Source organism: Pseudoliparis swirei, chromosome 7, assembly GCF_029220125.1.
Source record: "Pseudoliparis swirei isolate HS2019 ecotype Mariana Trench chromosome 7, NWPU_hadal_v1, whole genome shotgun sequence".
Lineage (NCBI taxonomy): Eukaryota > Metazoa > Chordata > Actinopteri > Perciformes > Liparidae > Pseudoliparis > Pseudoliparis swirei.
The window spans coordinates 17,144,343-17,159,260 of NC_079394.1; the positions used below are offsets into that span (position 1 = coordinate 17,144,343).

General features: G+C 41.5%; 3 protein-coding genes across 3 annotated transcripts; 1 reads left to right on the forward strand and 2 right to left on the reverse strand.

The window, feature by feature from the left end:
• Positions 1-1,149: 1,149 nt before the first annotated feature.
• LOC130197340 (transcriptional activator protein Pur-beta) lies at positions 1,150-4,416 on the reverse strand. The gene has a single exon (XM_056419984.1). It carries the CDS (start codon positions 4,289-4,291, stop codon positions 3,332-3,334), a length of 960 nt encoding a protein of 319 aa, XP_056275959.1. The 5' UTR covers positions 4,292-4,416; the 3' UTR covers positions 1,150-3,331.
• A 499-nt stretch (positions 4,417-4,915) lies between these two features.
• LOC130197341 (histone H2A.V) lies at positions 4,916-7,525 on the forward strand. Its single transcript, XM_056419985.1, has 5 exons — positions 4,916-5,024; positions 5,970-6,047; positions 6,150-6,263; positions 6,352-6,481; positions 6,653-7,525. Exons 1-5 carry the CDS (start codon positions 5,022-5,024, stop codon positions 6,712-6,714), a joined length of 387 nt encoding a protein of 128 aa, XP_056275960.1. The 5' UTR covers positions 4,916-5,021; the 3' UTR covers positions 6,715-7,525.
• A 3,947-nt stretch (positions 7,526-11,472) lies between these two features.
• Positions 11,473-14,862, reverse strand: hs3st1l2 (heparan sulfate (glucosamine) 3-O-sulfotransferase 1-like 2). Its single transcript, XM_056419979.1, is given in 3 exon segments — positions 11,473-12,996; positions 14,560-14,708; positions 14,711-14,862. Coding segments are annotated over 3 exon segments (927 nt in total). The 5' UTR covers positions 14,823-14,862; the 3' UTR covers positions 11,473-12,330.
• Positions 14,863-14,918: the final 56 nt, after the last annotated feature.

Here is a 14,918-nt window from a genome sequence, read left to right on the forward strand (position 1 = left end):
AAACTATTTAAAAATTAGAATTACTTTCCAGTTGTGGAAAGTAGAAAGTCCTTTTACATTTACTCTACTGGTATTTTCTTGTTTTGTTAATTCTACTAAATATTTAAAAAGAGAAATATTGTACTTTGTTTGCTACTGTTACACACTAAATGACCAAAAATATTGTTTACAGCTTCTCAAAACGTTGATATTTTCCACGTTTTCTTACTGTTCTAATTGTAAATGATTATTGTTATAGATATTTTGGACACTTGGTCAAACATACAAAACCATTTAAATTAAATTAAAAGGTATTTACTCACTTATTTTTCATTTTATGGAGACAATAATTTGTCTATCAGTTGATAAAATGACTAAATGATAAATAAGTGAACTTCAAAACGTTGTTGCACTCATCCTCTAAGTTGTGGAAAGAAGACAGTCGTACGTTTACTCTACTTTAAAACAATTTTTTAAATTCTACTGAACATTTTAAAGACAAATTTTGTACTTTTTTCTTTTCTACTTTTACACACTAAATACCCAAAAATATTGTTCACAGCTTCTCAAAAATGTTGATATTTATGAAGATATCTAGGTGTTCCTACTGTTCTAGTTGTACATTATTATAATAAATATTTTGGACAGTTGGTCAAACATATTAAGCCATTTTTTTTTAAAGAAGGTATTTTCTCACTTTATTAAAAATGTTATCAACACAATAATTCATCTGTCAGTTGATAAAATGACCAGCTGGTTAATAAATGATAAATAAGTGAACTACAAAAATATCAAGAACAATGGTACAAACGTTGTTGCACTCATCCTGTAAGTTTTGGAAAGAAGACAGTCGTACATTTACTCTACTTTTTAATTATTTTGTTTTATTCTAATGAACATTTGAAAGATAAATATTGTACTTTTTTCTCTGCTACTTTTAAACACTAAATAACCCATAATATTGTTTACAGCTTCCCAAAAATGTTGATATTTATGAAGATATCCTGTTCTAGTTGTGAATTATTATTATTATATATATTTCCGACACAATAATTTGTCTGTCAGTTGATAAAATTACTAAATGATAAATAAATGAACTGCAAAAATATCGAGAAACAATTTTACAAACGCTGTTGCACTCATCCTGTAAAGTTAAAATGACGTCCACACTTCTGAGCAAAAAAAACGTTTTTATTTTTCATTGAAAGGAACTTGTTGGATATTACAGCAGAACAAACACGACTGAAACAGCTGCCATTTCACATAACACAGTACAGGATGTAGCTCAAACTCATGTGTAAGATTATATATATATATATAGAATATTTCTATGAATATTAAAAAAACTATTGCTCCCATGTGTTTATTTGTTTTTTTTCCATATGGCATTTCTCTGCTGTGTTTAGTATAAATTCAACCAGAGGAAGTGGGACGATGATAGTGAAATTTTTCCCAACGCACGGGAACTTGTGTAGCTTAATTTTTTTTCTTTTATTAGGCTGCAAAGTTAAAACGAAAACACTTTTTTTTTCATTTGCAAGAGAAAAAAACTTGAAACCGCTCTAAAAAAAAGGGGAAAAAAGATCAATACCATCATACAGCAATCAGAATAAAGCAAAATATAAGAACACAAGGCAGCTCCGCGTAAGAGCACGCACGCATGCAAAAACTAAAGTATAATATTTTTTAAAAGGGGAACACGAAAGACATAAATGTGGATGATTGCAGGTGTTTATGTTTTGCGTCTCCTGGCAGCTGATGCAACACCATGACACAGAAACGTGGTGAAACGTGGTGAGACTCGATGCTTTGTAAAGTGAACTGGAGTGCTGCGCGTTCAATTAAGTTTATAGAAATTGCTCCAACATACGTCGCTATCAATTCGCCGTACTCTTCTGAAAATGTCCTCTACGGAATCATGTATGCATGTATGAAACATAATCACCCTGGACAGGTGCGTCCAAGTTTAGTGTTTTTTATTATTTAAATAAGCCACTTTTAGGCAGAATTATCTAATAAGGTCTCAGACATATTTGAATACATCATTTAAAAAATATTTATATCTATACTTTATATTTTTAGTAAGTAAATTCAATTCAATTCAGTTTATTTGTATAGCCCAATTTCACAAATTTGTCTCGGAGTGCTTTACAATCTGTACACATAGACATCCCTGCCCCAAAACCTCACATCGGACCAGGAAAAACTCCCAAATCTCTTCCACTTTATATATGTAGATATATATTTTCTTAAAAAGGTACAGCGCCCCACTGTGGGTTTTGTTTACCAAGAGGACCGAATTGTTCTGACAATCAGACTGAATCTGGTTTCAGTCGTTAATGGTTCAAGATTACAAAGCATCCAAATGGCCCTAAATAAGTCCAACAAGGACTACTCGCGAAAGCTCGGCAATATTAAGCTTCTTTTTTTTTCGAGAAAGAAATCTCGACCGATGCTAGAAGCCTCGACCTCACTGTGACTCCTGTGACAAAAAGGTCACAGGGGTCAAACATGGGCCTGCGTCATACTGGCTGACCAGATTCTGCACCCCTGTTGAGGATGATGCAGACACAGGTGATGCCGATATATATCTGCAAAATACAGATTTCGGAGCAGGAAGTTAGCACCTGAGGGACGCCCAGGGAGGGGGGGGGAGAGAGAGAGGTCGGTTGGACTAGTTTTGGATTGTCCGGAGAAATCGGGAAAAAAACGAGCTGTGTGTGCTTGTAACCGATCACCTTCCAGGAACTCGCTGGGCTGAGTGGACGGTGGGGGGGGGGTTTGCAGGTTGTTCGTCCCACTCTGCACCTGGTGTGTGTCACACACATCCCAAAACTTCTTCCTCCTCCTCATCATCACCATCATCATCAAGCAGACTACAGGTTAGCACCAGGTGAGCCTCTTACCATTATAACATCACACCGGTAGTGGGTCCGGTGAGCTATTGGTGCATCTTGAGCACTGTCAAGCTTAAATTTGCTGTGGCTAACATTACATGGAAAGATTATCAAATAAAGAATCAATATACAAATATATATATTCATATATATATAGATTTAGTTTGTATATCAATGGGGAATCTTATACAGGGAGCTGACTACTGCAGTCTGACCTCATTTATAGCTATAACATCCACCTAAACTTTAGGACATGATTATCTTATATAGACAGTTATTTCTCAGTGATTTTATATATATATATATAATTTGTACTCGGTTGTTCTAGCATTTTAAAGTTCGATTCGTCATGCACAGAATAGTCGTTCCTATCTTGTTTATCGCCAGGCTTTTGGATCAGGTTTCATCAGTTTCCCTCCTCACGAGTGGCCGCCACCGACCCCACTCTCTCCGGGTCAGTCGTCGTCCAGCTCCTCTTCGCCCTCCGACTCCTCTCCGGTTCTCCTCTCGTACATCTTATCCCGGTGCCGCTCCTGGATCTCCTTCATCTCCTCGGCGTAGCGGCTGAACGCGCCCCCGAACTTGCCCCACGCCTTGAAGGGGATCGTTATAGAGTTCCTGTAGCTGGGCTTCACTTCGCTCACCCGTAAGAAAACTCCGTACTTGTTGGATCCGACGTCGAAGAAGAACCGCTTCGAGTCCACCATGATGGAGGTGCCCTCCGGAAGCTCGCTGTAGCCGCCGGGCCCCCCCGCGCTGCCGGCCAGCTCCTCTTCATCTCCCCCGTAGTCGTCTACTAACTTGGCCAAGGCGTCGCGGAACTCTATCAAGCCCTGCGCCGGAAGAGCAATGGTCTGTCCGGCCTGCAGCCCGGACCCGGGGATGCCACCCGCTCCGACTCCAAAACCGGGGCCTCGGTTGACGGTCTGCCGGATCCGGAGGAAGCGACCCCGCTGGTTCTCTTTCAGGTCGAGGTAGTATTTTCGGTTCTCGCGCACCAGGAACTCGCTCTTCAAGGCCCGCCTAGGCCCGGGTTCGTCCCCGCCGGATGATTGAGCGATCTGCTCCGGGGAGCTAGGCCCGAGCTGGGCGTAGTGCTCGATGAAATCCCCCAGGTAGTCGCGGAACTCCGCCGCGACTGACATGGAGAGGGTCAGTCGACTTTTAGAGCCCCCGGCGCCGACTTCGGCGATTTTGATGAACCGGCCTTTGGCGTTCTGCTTCACGTCGAGGTAGAAGCGTTTGTTCTGAATGTCCAGACGCTTCGACGCCAGCTCCTGGGTCTCCGTTTCCCGTTGGTAATGCTGAAATCCGCCGCCGCCGCCACCTCCGCCTCCGCCTCCTCTGCCTCCTCTGCCTCCGCCACCGCTGCTGCTGCCTCCACCGCGCTCACTGCCACTGTCCCCATCCGCCATCTTCGCCACCAGCAGCCCGTTTCTCTGCGTATCTTTGACCCCCACCCGACTCGGCTGCGAAACTCGACTGAGGATACCGGACGGACCGTTGCTGAGCTCCGATTGGCTGCTGACGCTGTCAGTCACAACATCAGACTGAAGGTTCGCGTGTCCATTCGCCCATAATCCTGTCTGTCATTGAACGTTACCGCCTTCTTGATGACTCACGTACATACTGTACTTGCAGTTCAGAACGATTATTTACGTCAGTATTGAACTCATGTGTGACGAATATATACGAAGGCGAATTTGTCGATTGGTCAATTTGCTGCGGGCATAACCAGTTGTATAAAGCAGTTAGTAGAACAACTTTTTATTTTAATAAGTTGTGAGTGTCCTTGTACTGAAACCCAGTAACTACGGCATCCTGATTATGTATTTTGTCATTTTTTGGGACGGATGCCCATGGAAGGACACTCCAATCATACTGTCCCGCCTACTTGTTGGTTCCGTGCGCAAAGGCAGGCACCATCATCTCGGGGTGGGGGATGGGTGGACGGTTTGTAAGCCGTTCAGCGATTGGTCTAAACAGAGATTCGAAGCAACAAAACGCAATCTGATTGGCCGATCAGACTCCCACGAGGGTTCGCATGCAAAAGATTTGCGAAAGGGTTTATTGTTTCTTTGCTTTCGGGAGCCGGAATTTGTTTGCTATCTGCTCAGTTCTACAATCAAATAACGCGACGGTAAAATGGTAGGTGCACCTTGGTTAACGCTAAACACTTCACCGGGGATGTCAGTACACTTATACTTCAATTTAACGTACAATTGTAGAAAGTGCTGTTTTGAATTAGAACTGAGGAAATTTGACCAGTGTGTGTGGTTAAAAAAAAGAAGCTTGATAAAGAGCTAACGCGTTAGCTCCGAGTATTTGACGTTGTGTCCGTTAAATACGACATTATATTCACCGTGTGACGGGTGGTTCGTGTTTGGTTAATCAGAAACGCAAACGGGGATTCATAAGAAGTTCATTTTTTTGTTTTTGGTCGAAAGGTGGATTAGTGAGCTAAGTTTAGCTAACGTTGCATTAGCCTACGGGATCGGTTGACGATGGCCGATACCAGTTGACCGTAAAGCGTGAAAGCAACGATAATGTAGTAAAATCCGCCGTTTGTTTTAAACAATATAGCGCTATTTGTTTACGACGAGGAGACTCCACCGGGAGAACTTTTATAACATTAAACTATATTGCTTAAAAAATAATTTAAATGCCTGAAAGCAGCGCGTGTTTGGTCGCTAACATCTTTTCGCGATTTTGTCAGAATCAATATGTACTGCTTTTATCACCTTTTTTTTAACGTTTTAATTTTGAGGTTTTATACACGTAATCTCTTGCACCGGAGCGTGTGCACGCCTTCTGATGCGTTATGTTACGTATATGATTGGCGGGAAAGTGACACCAGTTTAACCGGCCGTCCGTAACGTTTCCTCTTCAACTGTTGGACTCATACTTTCACCATTTCATGCGCATGCATTTGAAATATTTTTTTAAATACTCAACCTTCGTCCACGAATCATTACAAATAGATGTTTTAGTACATGTGCAGGAATTATTTCCGGAAATCTTTCAACATTATAGCCTCAGTTATCTTTTACTTTCCACCCTGATTTCCATTGTTTGCTATAATCGCCCCTGCAGGCTGGTGGCAAGGCAGGAAAAGACAGTGGCAAAGCCAAGGCCAAAGCGGTGTCTCGCTCCCAGAGGGCTGGACTGCAGGTACAAACTCTTAAATCTATTCGTAGCCTAGCTGCACATGTTATGCGTCACCCACCTCGAAAGCAGAGTTTAACCCTCTTTGTGTCTTTTTCCTTCTGCCAGTTTCCAGTGGGTCGTATCCACAGGCACTTGAAGACTCGCACAACCAGCCATGGCCGTGTAGGAGCCACAGCAGCTGTGTACAGTGCAGCCATCCTTGAATACCTCACTGCTGAAGTATGCCCGTCCCCATTTTGTTCATGTTTGAAATTAACACGGCAGGCGCTGTGCGTGTGTTTTTACATTAGTCTTTTTCTGTTCTCAGGTACTAGAGTTGGCAGGTAATGCCTCCAAAGACTTGAAGGTGAAGCGTATCACTCCCCGTCACTTGCAGCTCGCCATCCGCGGTGACGAGGAGTTGGACTCTCTCATCAAGGCAACCATTGCTGGAGGAGGTGAGCCGACATGCATTATTATTATTTATTTATTCCATTTTCAATGAAGTTTGTCTCTTGATTAAGTGTCATAGTGTGTTTATAAATACTGTATATTGACACTATGCTGTTGTAATATTTACAGCTACAGTTTGCATGAAATATTGAATCTTATGTTTTTGTTATTTTCAGGTGTCATTCCCCACATCCACAAATCCCTCATTGGAAAGAAGGGCCAACAGAAGACTGCATAGACGCATGTTGACCACCCATTTCGGGGCTTAGGCTTTGAAAGGACCAGGAGTTCACATTTGTTCTTTTTTTATTATTAATATTATAGCAAACAAAAGAGTGATTGTTAGAATTTGTGTTGTAATATTTTCCCATAACAAAAAAATAAAAGTACAGAAAACCCCGTAATGACAAAAATACCCCCCTGTATGTTATTGTAGAATGTTTGATTGGGGATTTCACAATTATGTCATATTACTTTGTTCAAGTGAATTTGTTTGATTGGCCTGGGACTCTGTAATGTTTTATACTGAAAAAAGAATTGTTAAAACCGTTTTTATATATAAAAAGAATCCTTGTATTGTGGTTATTTTCTTGGAGTTACAATATTTACTATGTTTTTTGGGGGTAGCAAATTGGGTAACAGCTTAATGTGAGATGGTGCTTCCCCTCTTATGAACTGCACATGGAAAGTTATGTATTAATAATTTGTTTTCCTTACATCAAACAAAGTAATTGAGTCGTCGTTCAGCCCTCTGGCCAGTGTTCTGTGTCTAGCACTTCAACTCGTGTGTTCGCCTGAAAACAAGCGTGTTCCTCAGGTGCCGTGAACCGGCGACACCGATCCTGTGACGCCGCGAACGCAACTAGAGTTATGATCCCGATGTTTGGATTGATCCAAATCTGTTCTTTAAAAATGTATTCACAAAACCTAAATGTATGCACAAACTGCAATGTCCTGGCTTTGAGTCATTATTACATTCTGCATGTCCAACAAGCTGTGTTCAGGGAAATGCCATACTTTATCTTTGAATAAATACCCATTGCATGTCATCCGTGGCCTGAAACCACTACTGGAATTTATTTCTTGCAGTTTTTGAATGAGATATCTTAAGTGATGGGACTAATGCAAGTTTTTAAAATATTTACTTGGAGATATTTTATAGATTGAACCACTATGAGAACTTGGTTGTTTAAGAATTTTATACAATTATATCCTGTGTTAAAACTATATGAAAATGTGGTTTTAGTGAGACTTTTAAAAGGGTGTCACTTCAGCTTTTGTCCTGCAGCGGGCGCCAACGTACATTCACAATAACACAAGTTTCCTGAATCAGTAAGTAGAGATATACAGTGCATTATTAATTCTACCCTCTGATTCCAGTTTCTTTATTGTGTGGTCTTTCTCTGCTGACATAAATTCCTACAGGCTCTAGTTATACGTATCATGATGATACGTGCGATGTATTGAATGGTGCTAGTGAGTGCTCACCTGTGTGAGCGGATGTGTCGGCGTGTACGTGCTGATCTGGAGTCAGTTTGGTAGGATTTGGGTATAAATAAATTATTTCATTTAAAATATGGATTTTTATTTAAAGATATTCATGTAATTTGCATGCAAAATAGGTCTACCCGAACTAGCGGACAAAAAATTCAACCCGCGGCAACACTTCAAAAGTAGCCCAATTCCGCGGGAAAACCGCGGACCTGGCAACACTGCTGGTATTGTTGTTTCCATGGGGATGTAGCGCAGGATGAAAAGTTCTTCGTATGTAAATGTGGTTTGAGTGAGACTTTAAAAATAGTGTCACTTCAGCTTTTGTCCTGCAGGGGGCGCCAACTTAACATTCACAATAACACCCTTTTCCTGAATCAGTAAGTATATACAGTGCACATTAATCTGCATTAACAATACGTTACAGATATAATGGTGGACCCTGTTCCCAAATCCAGTTGCCCGAAAAAAGTCTCAATGATTTTAGACCAATTGCTCTCGCATAAATTTTAATGAAAACCTGTAGAGTAAAGTACATACACTCTTTATTTATTAATGACTTAGTTTCATGTCTGTGTACGTTGTAATATGGGAAGTTCTCAATAAAGGTCTTGAAGTAAAACAATCTGCATTTCCCCTCACGCCCCACCTGTAATGCCTTGGCGCCCCACTAGAGGGCCGCGCCCCACAGTTTGAGAACCGCTGCTCCACACAAATGTGTGTCAGAGCAGATGTGAAAACAGGACCACATTTAAAATAGGATTATTGTGTTCTTGTTAGTCGGCTCCAGGCCGATGAGACTTTGTGAAGTGGCGTGAGCATTCCCGTCTTAAATTAAACATATCAAAAACTGAAGATATTTGATTTTAGAAAATAGCCCATGCACATGAGGTCTTATCCATTTAGGGTCAGACAGTGGAATGTGTGGAATCCTACACAAATATCTTGTCGCCGTTTGTTTAGTTTGAGGAAACTGTCCTACACGTCCACATCGAGAAAACCATGATGACTTTATTCTATCTTGCTTCTATCGAATACATGTTTATCTTTATCTTTGGTGTTATGGTTTGGAGGCCTGTCTTTAAAAAAAAACTAAATTCCTTTACATCAGATTGTTTCTTGGTCCAGCAGGCTGGTTGGTGAGTCTCAGCTGAGCCCAGAATCCCTGAACGCCTCACAGTTACAACGGATACCCGCTCCATCTTAAAGGACCGCCAATCATTTCCTGTGGCCCCTGACGGCTTGAAAGACACACGATCACCTTTTCGTCAAGGAATGTAAGAAACATATCCCGTGCTTTTATTTTGAAGGTTTCAAACGTAATGGATTTATTATGATATTAGAGAAATATTCTTATGTACATTCTTTCTACACTCGAATAAACAATAGCCAAATGCAAAAATTAACAAGTTAAGAGTTAGAACACTGATTTATGGCTCTTTGCACTTTTATCATCGAGGCTGTCTTGGGTTTTTTGGTGTTATTTTAATTTTTTTTAAAGAAGAAAGCCTCAAGTCACAAATAAAGTAACTTGTCTTTGTTTGATCTCTGAAACAGAAACATCCAATCGGATGCACAGAAACGAAATTATGAAGCCACCGCGACCCCCCCCCCCACCCCCCCGGAGGACCCCGACGTACGCGGTAAAGATGTCTCTGATCAGATGTGACACCAGATGTGGCGTCCACAGCCTCGGCGGGGACACATGAAAGACGCAGCTGCCTCCCATCTTCAAAGAGCCAGACTCATTTGTTTATTCTTGCATCTCTCTCTCTCTCTCTCTCTCTCTCTCTCTCTCTCTCTCTCTCTCTCTCTCTCTCTCTCTCTCTCTCTCTCTCTCTCTCTCTCTCTCTCTCTCTCCCTCCCTCCCTCCCCCCCTCTCTGGGGAGGGGGCCAGCCGGAGGTCGGCCTTCAGCTCCCATTCTCTTCTCTACTGCTCAGCGCCACAGTGTCAGTGTTTCAGGTGATGAAAAGTTAACAAGAAAAGTTTTCATATTTTTTCTGGAACACGAGTTGCGGTTTTAATTGTCATTAACCGAGGAGAAAACTTTTCTTCTTCTTCTGTTGCACAGAAATTACGCATTCAGCATTACTAATTAAAAAAAACATTTTGGAAGTTTGTTTGTGTAAATCCTCCTTCAATAACAAGTAATCTGGGTCAAACACATGAAATACTAAAATACTAAAAGATTTATTTTTTATTTAATTTAATTTATTTTATTTGGTTATTTTGTTATTTTGTTATTTTTATTTTTACAATTTGTAATATTTTAATTTTTAATATTTGTGTTCATTTATTATTTATTATTTATTAGTATTTGTTTATATTTTTACATTTTAATATTTTAATTGTAATTTTTATTGTTGTATTCATTTGTAATTTTTAATTCATTTTTAATTCAATTTTAATTAAAAAATATATATTTATAAAATACTATTGTGTGTGGCAAGCTTCTTTCTTCATGTTAAGCTTTGATGTTTTATTTAAATTAAAAGAAAATACAAAAAAAGAAAAGAAAATTGCAGCTCCGCAATTGTGAGAATTTCCATGAATGTTGAATTTAATTTAATTGAGTATTGTTGTGGGCGTTACTCCCCATGTTCAACATGTTCTACACCAAACTAATATTTAGTTAAGAAAAGAACTGGCAGCTTAAATAGTAATATGAATTATCACTAAATGCAGATTTAGTTGTGTACATATATATATATATATATATATGCTAGTGAGAGTGTGCTCACCAGTGTGCGTGCATCGCGGCTGAGTGATGCGCGCGCCGGCATCGGAGCTCTGCCGCGCGCGAGCCGAGAAGAGTTGTTGACGGTCCCGATGTGCGCGCACACGCCGGCATCGGAGCTCTGCGGCGGCGCGAGACGGAGAGTCGAGGTATATTGGAAGCTCATTCTGCGCATGCGTTAAATGCGTTAAAAAAACAACGAATTAATCCTGTAATTTAATCATAACGCGTTAACGCGTTATTTTTCATAGCACTAATATATATATATGTATATGTACTTGTGTATATAAGAGACTGTGCATATAAGAAGTGAATGAAGTCCCTCATTGGTTTGTGAACAGCGGTTTCGAAGCCTTCATTTTGGCATTTTGGCCGTTGCCATCTTGTTTTTTGGAACCAGAAGCGAAACAAGTGGGCGGAGCCAAGTGCAACCGAACGCTTTGTTTTTTTACGATTAACTTTTTATGAAATTGAAAACTGAGAGAGGATGAAAGATCAGATAACAGTGTGGAGAGAACTGTCAATCACCCTGTAGCCCCGCCCCTAAAGCGTCCCCTGTGTTATGGTCTGTGTGACTCTAAATTACCATAATGTCTGAAATGATGACATCATGCTGTATAGAAGACTTGAAACTAGAAATTGAGACATAAACTCATGTTTACAATGTTTACTGAGATAATAAATCAATGAGATAATGTTCTCAAAGACTTCTATACAACCAGACTTCTATGCAACCTGACTTCTATGCAATCTGGCACCGGACAGGAGACTGAATACATTTTATTAGAAAGACATCTTTATAAAAATCAGCAGTACTACATTGGCCTTGAAAGTAAAAAGAAATCCCCAAAAACAAAAACCAGAAGAAGTCAAAACAAAAGAATTTAACAGAAAAGACTCTAAACTAAAACATATCTACACAAACATATCAAATAGGGGCGTTGTTTTGTGTTTGTTGAATTTTTTTTGTCCACATTTAATGAAATTAAGAGTTCATACAAATTAATTAATTAAATCATTTTTCACTTCAGAGTCTCGAACTTCAGACTTTCACCCGAGGCACGGGGTGGTTCATGGTATAAAGGTTTGACACACACACGCACACACACACACACACGCACACGTGCAGCTTTAGTTGGTCACATTTACAACCTGCAGGGTTCGTACGGTCATGGAAAACCTGGAAAAGTCATGGAATTTTTAAAGATGTTAATTTCCAGGCCTGGAAAAGACCTTTACAAAAATTACGCTGAGTTTTAAATAATCAAAATATCTTTTATGGAGAGATGCTCAAAATATACACCGGCACACGAGTGAACGCACCGAAACTGAAAATATAAAAGTTCTCATTGTTAGTTTAAATACAACATTTTCTCAATTTTTTAAGATTTCACAAAATGTTTGTTCTTGGAAATTTGGTTTACAATCCTGGAAAATCTTGAAATGGAAAAGTCCTGGTACCCTACCGGTCACCATGTGTGTGAACCCTGAACCTGAGTCGGTATCAACAACAACAACAAAAGATGTTCATGACAAACAAATCTGTCCCTTCGTCGACCTCCGCCCCCCCCCCCCCGCTGTGTCCTTGTTGGCATCATTTGGGGGCGTGTCTTCGCGCCACCAGGTCAGCACCAGGAAAACGACCTCCCCACCATGCCGAAGAACACTTGGTTGGGCTTCCTGAGGTAGCGGCACAGCTTCTGGAAGGCCCGGGCGCCGAGCGGCGCGTGCGGCCGGCCCTTGGACTCGTCTAGGCACTTGTCGCGGCCGGCCGACAGGAGGCAGTAGAAGCCCTTGGTGGAGTTGAAGTAGAAGTTGTCGGGGCTAATCCGGCGTGGCAGGTCCAGAAACCTCTCCGCCTTCCTCAGCTCGGGGAAGGGATCCCGGATGAGGGCGTCGCCGTCCACCACGTGGACCTGCTCCCGGGGGAACACCTGCAACCAGCGGGCCAGATGCTGGTGGTACAGGCTCCGCTGCAGCGCCTTGTAGGCGGGGTCCACGCGGCCCTCACGGATCAGGAGCTCCTCCAGCGGCTGGTAGGGCTTGTGGCGGGCCAGGCGGTTGTGGAGCACCTGGGTGTAGTCGGACACCAGCCGCTCCGCCGGGTCGCGCACGATGAGCAGCAGGCGGACCGCCGGGTTCATGCGGCGGACGCGCTCGGGAACTTGAGGGGACGCGAAGTAGCCGGGGGTCTTCTCCACCGTCAGCTGCCCGGGGAGGCTGAGGGGCATCTGGGCTCGGTACCACGCCAGGCCCCGCCGGTAGTGCTTCTCCACGTTGAAGTAGTGCACCTGGCGAAAGAAGGCGGGGCTTAAAGTTTGACGGACAGACACGTGCGAGTGTTGTGACGTACACCATGTTCAGAAGTTTAGGGTCACCCAGACAACTTTGTGTTTTCCATGAAAACTCTCACTGTAATTTATCAAATGAATATAAAATAAATATAAAATCTAGTCAAGACATTGACGAGGTTATAGATAATGATTTTATTGTAAATATTAAGGCCGTTTTTTTCAGGTGCGCTCACATGAAAAGGGTTATAAAGGGTTTTCTACCCCTCCTATAGTCTTCTAAGGCAATAACACAATGTACCATTAGAGCACTGGAGATGGGCCTCTACACACCTATGTAGAGACTTCATTAAACACCAGAGAATAGTCATGAACCACATTAACTATGTACAGAGTGTGTTTATGATAAATTTAATGTGATCTCCATTGATAAAAACAGTGCTTTTACTTTGAAAAATAAGGAAACTTCTAAGTGACCCCAAACTTTTGAACAGAAGTGGTTGCTCATAGGTTGAATAAGAGCAATTGCATAAATAATACAAGATAGTTTATAATTGTATATTATTTAATCTTAAATAATGGGCAACTTAATTAATGTAACATTAATGGTAGCAGGAAAAAATGCCAGCAAAGAAAACAAAACTTTAAACTTCAGTAATTCGGTCGTTTCTTCTTTTTTTCTTGCTCATTTCCTCCAGTTCAATAAATAAAAAACTATCGATGTTAATGAGGCGTGAAAAGTTCTGCTGACAGAGACAGACACACACACACACACACACACACACACACACACACACACACACACAGAGACACTCACATGCACGAACATACACACACACGCTCACACACACATACACGAGCGCACAAACACATGCACACATATGCACACGCACACACACCACACACACATGCAGACACACATACACACACCAATACACACACATGTACACGCATACACACGCACACACATACACATGCACACACACACACACACATAGACATACTCACACAAGCACATACACAGTTCCCCTGTGAGATGTAGTGATAGTAGAAGTGTAATGGAGAATAAATAGGGAGTAATCAGTAGTTGTCATAGTACTTATACTCAGTGAGTACTGGGTACACGTTGTTCATAGTACTTATACTCAGTAAGTACACAACGTTCATAGTACTTATACTCAGTAAGTACACATTGTTTATAGTACTTATACTCAGTAAGTACACGTCGTTCATAGTACTTATACTCAGTAAGTACACGTCGTTCATAGTACTTATACACTGTATATACATGTTGTTTATAGTACTTATACTCAGTAAGTACACGTTGTTTATAGTACTTATACTAAGTAAGTACACGTCGTTCATAGTACTTATACTCAGTAAGTACACGTCGTTCATAGTACTTATACACTGTATATACATGTTGTTTATAGTACTTATACTCAGTAAGTACACGTTGTTTATAGTACTTATACTCAGTAAGTACACGTTGTTTATAGTACTTATACTCAGTAAGTACACGTTGTTTATAGTACTTATACTCAGTAAGTACACGTTGTTTACCTCGGCCTTCGCCACTTCCACGTCTGGGTGCAGGTTGAGCATCTCCAGCAGCGCTCTGGTGCCGCCTTTCCGCACGCCAATAATAATCGCTCCGGGCAGCCGCAACTGGGTGGCATTGTGAGAGGAGGAGGAGGGTGAAGAAGAAGAGGGTGAAGAGGAGAGGAGGAGCTGGAACCCCCGCCGCGTAATTCCCTTAAGCACACAGACAGCTGAGTCTGCAGCAGCAGAATCACCAGCAGCGCTAGTACCACTGTCCACAGCATGGTGCCACACACACACACACACACACACACACACACACACACACACACACACACACACACACACACACACACACACACACACACAGACTATGTGCA

What these genes read in the sequence shown, in the direction of transcription:
- LOC130197340 (XM_056419984.1), bottom strand. Translation starts at nt 4,291, where the DNA reads ATGGCGGATGGGGACAGTGGCAGTGAGCGCGGTGGAGGCAGCAGCAGC.
- LOC130197341 (XM_056419985.1), top strand. An exon ending in TTGAATACCTCACTGCTGAA is followed by an intron (nt 6,264 to 6,351) that starts GTATGCCCGTCC and finishes TTCTGTTCTCAG; the next exon opens with GTACTAGAGTTGGCAGGTAA. An exon ending in GGCAACCATTGCTGGAGGAG is followed by an intron (nt 6,482 to 6,652) that starts GTGAGCCGACAT and finishes TGTTATTTTCAG; the next exon opens with GTGTCATTCCCCACATCCAC.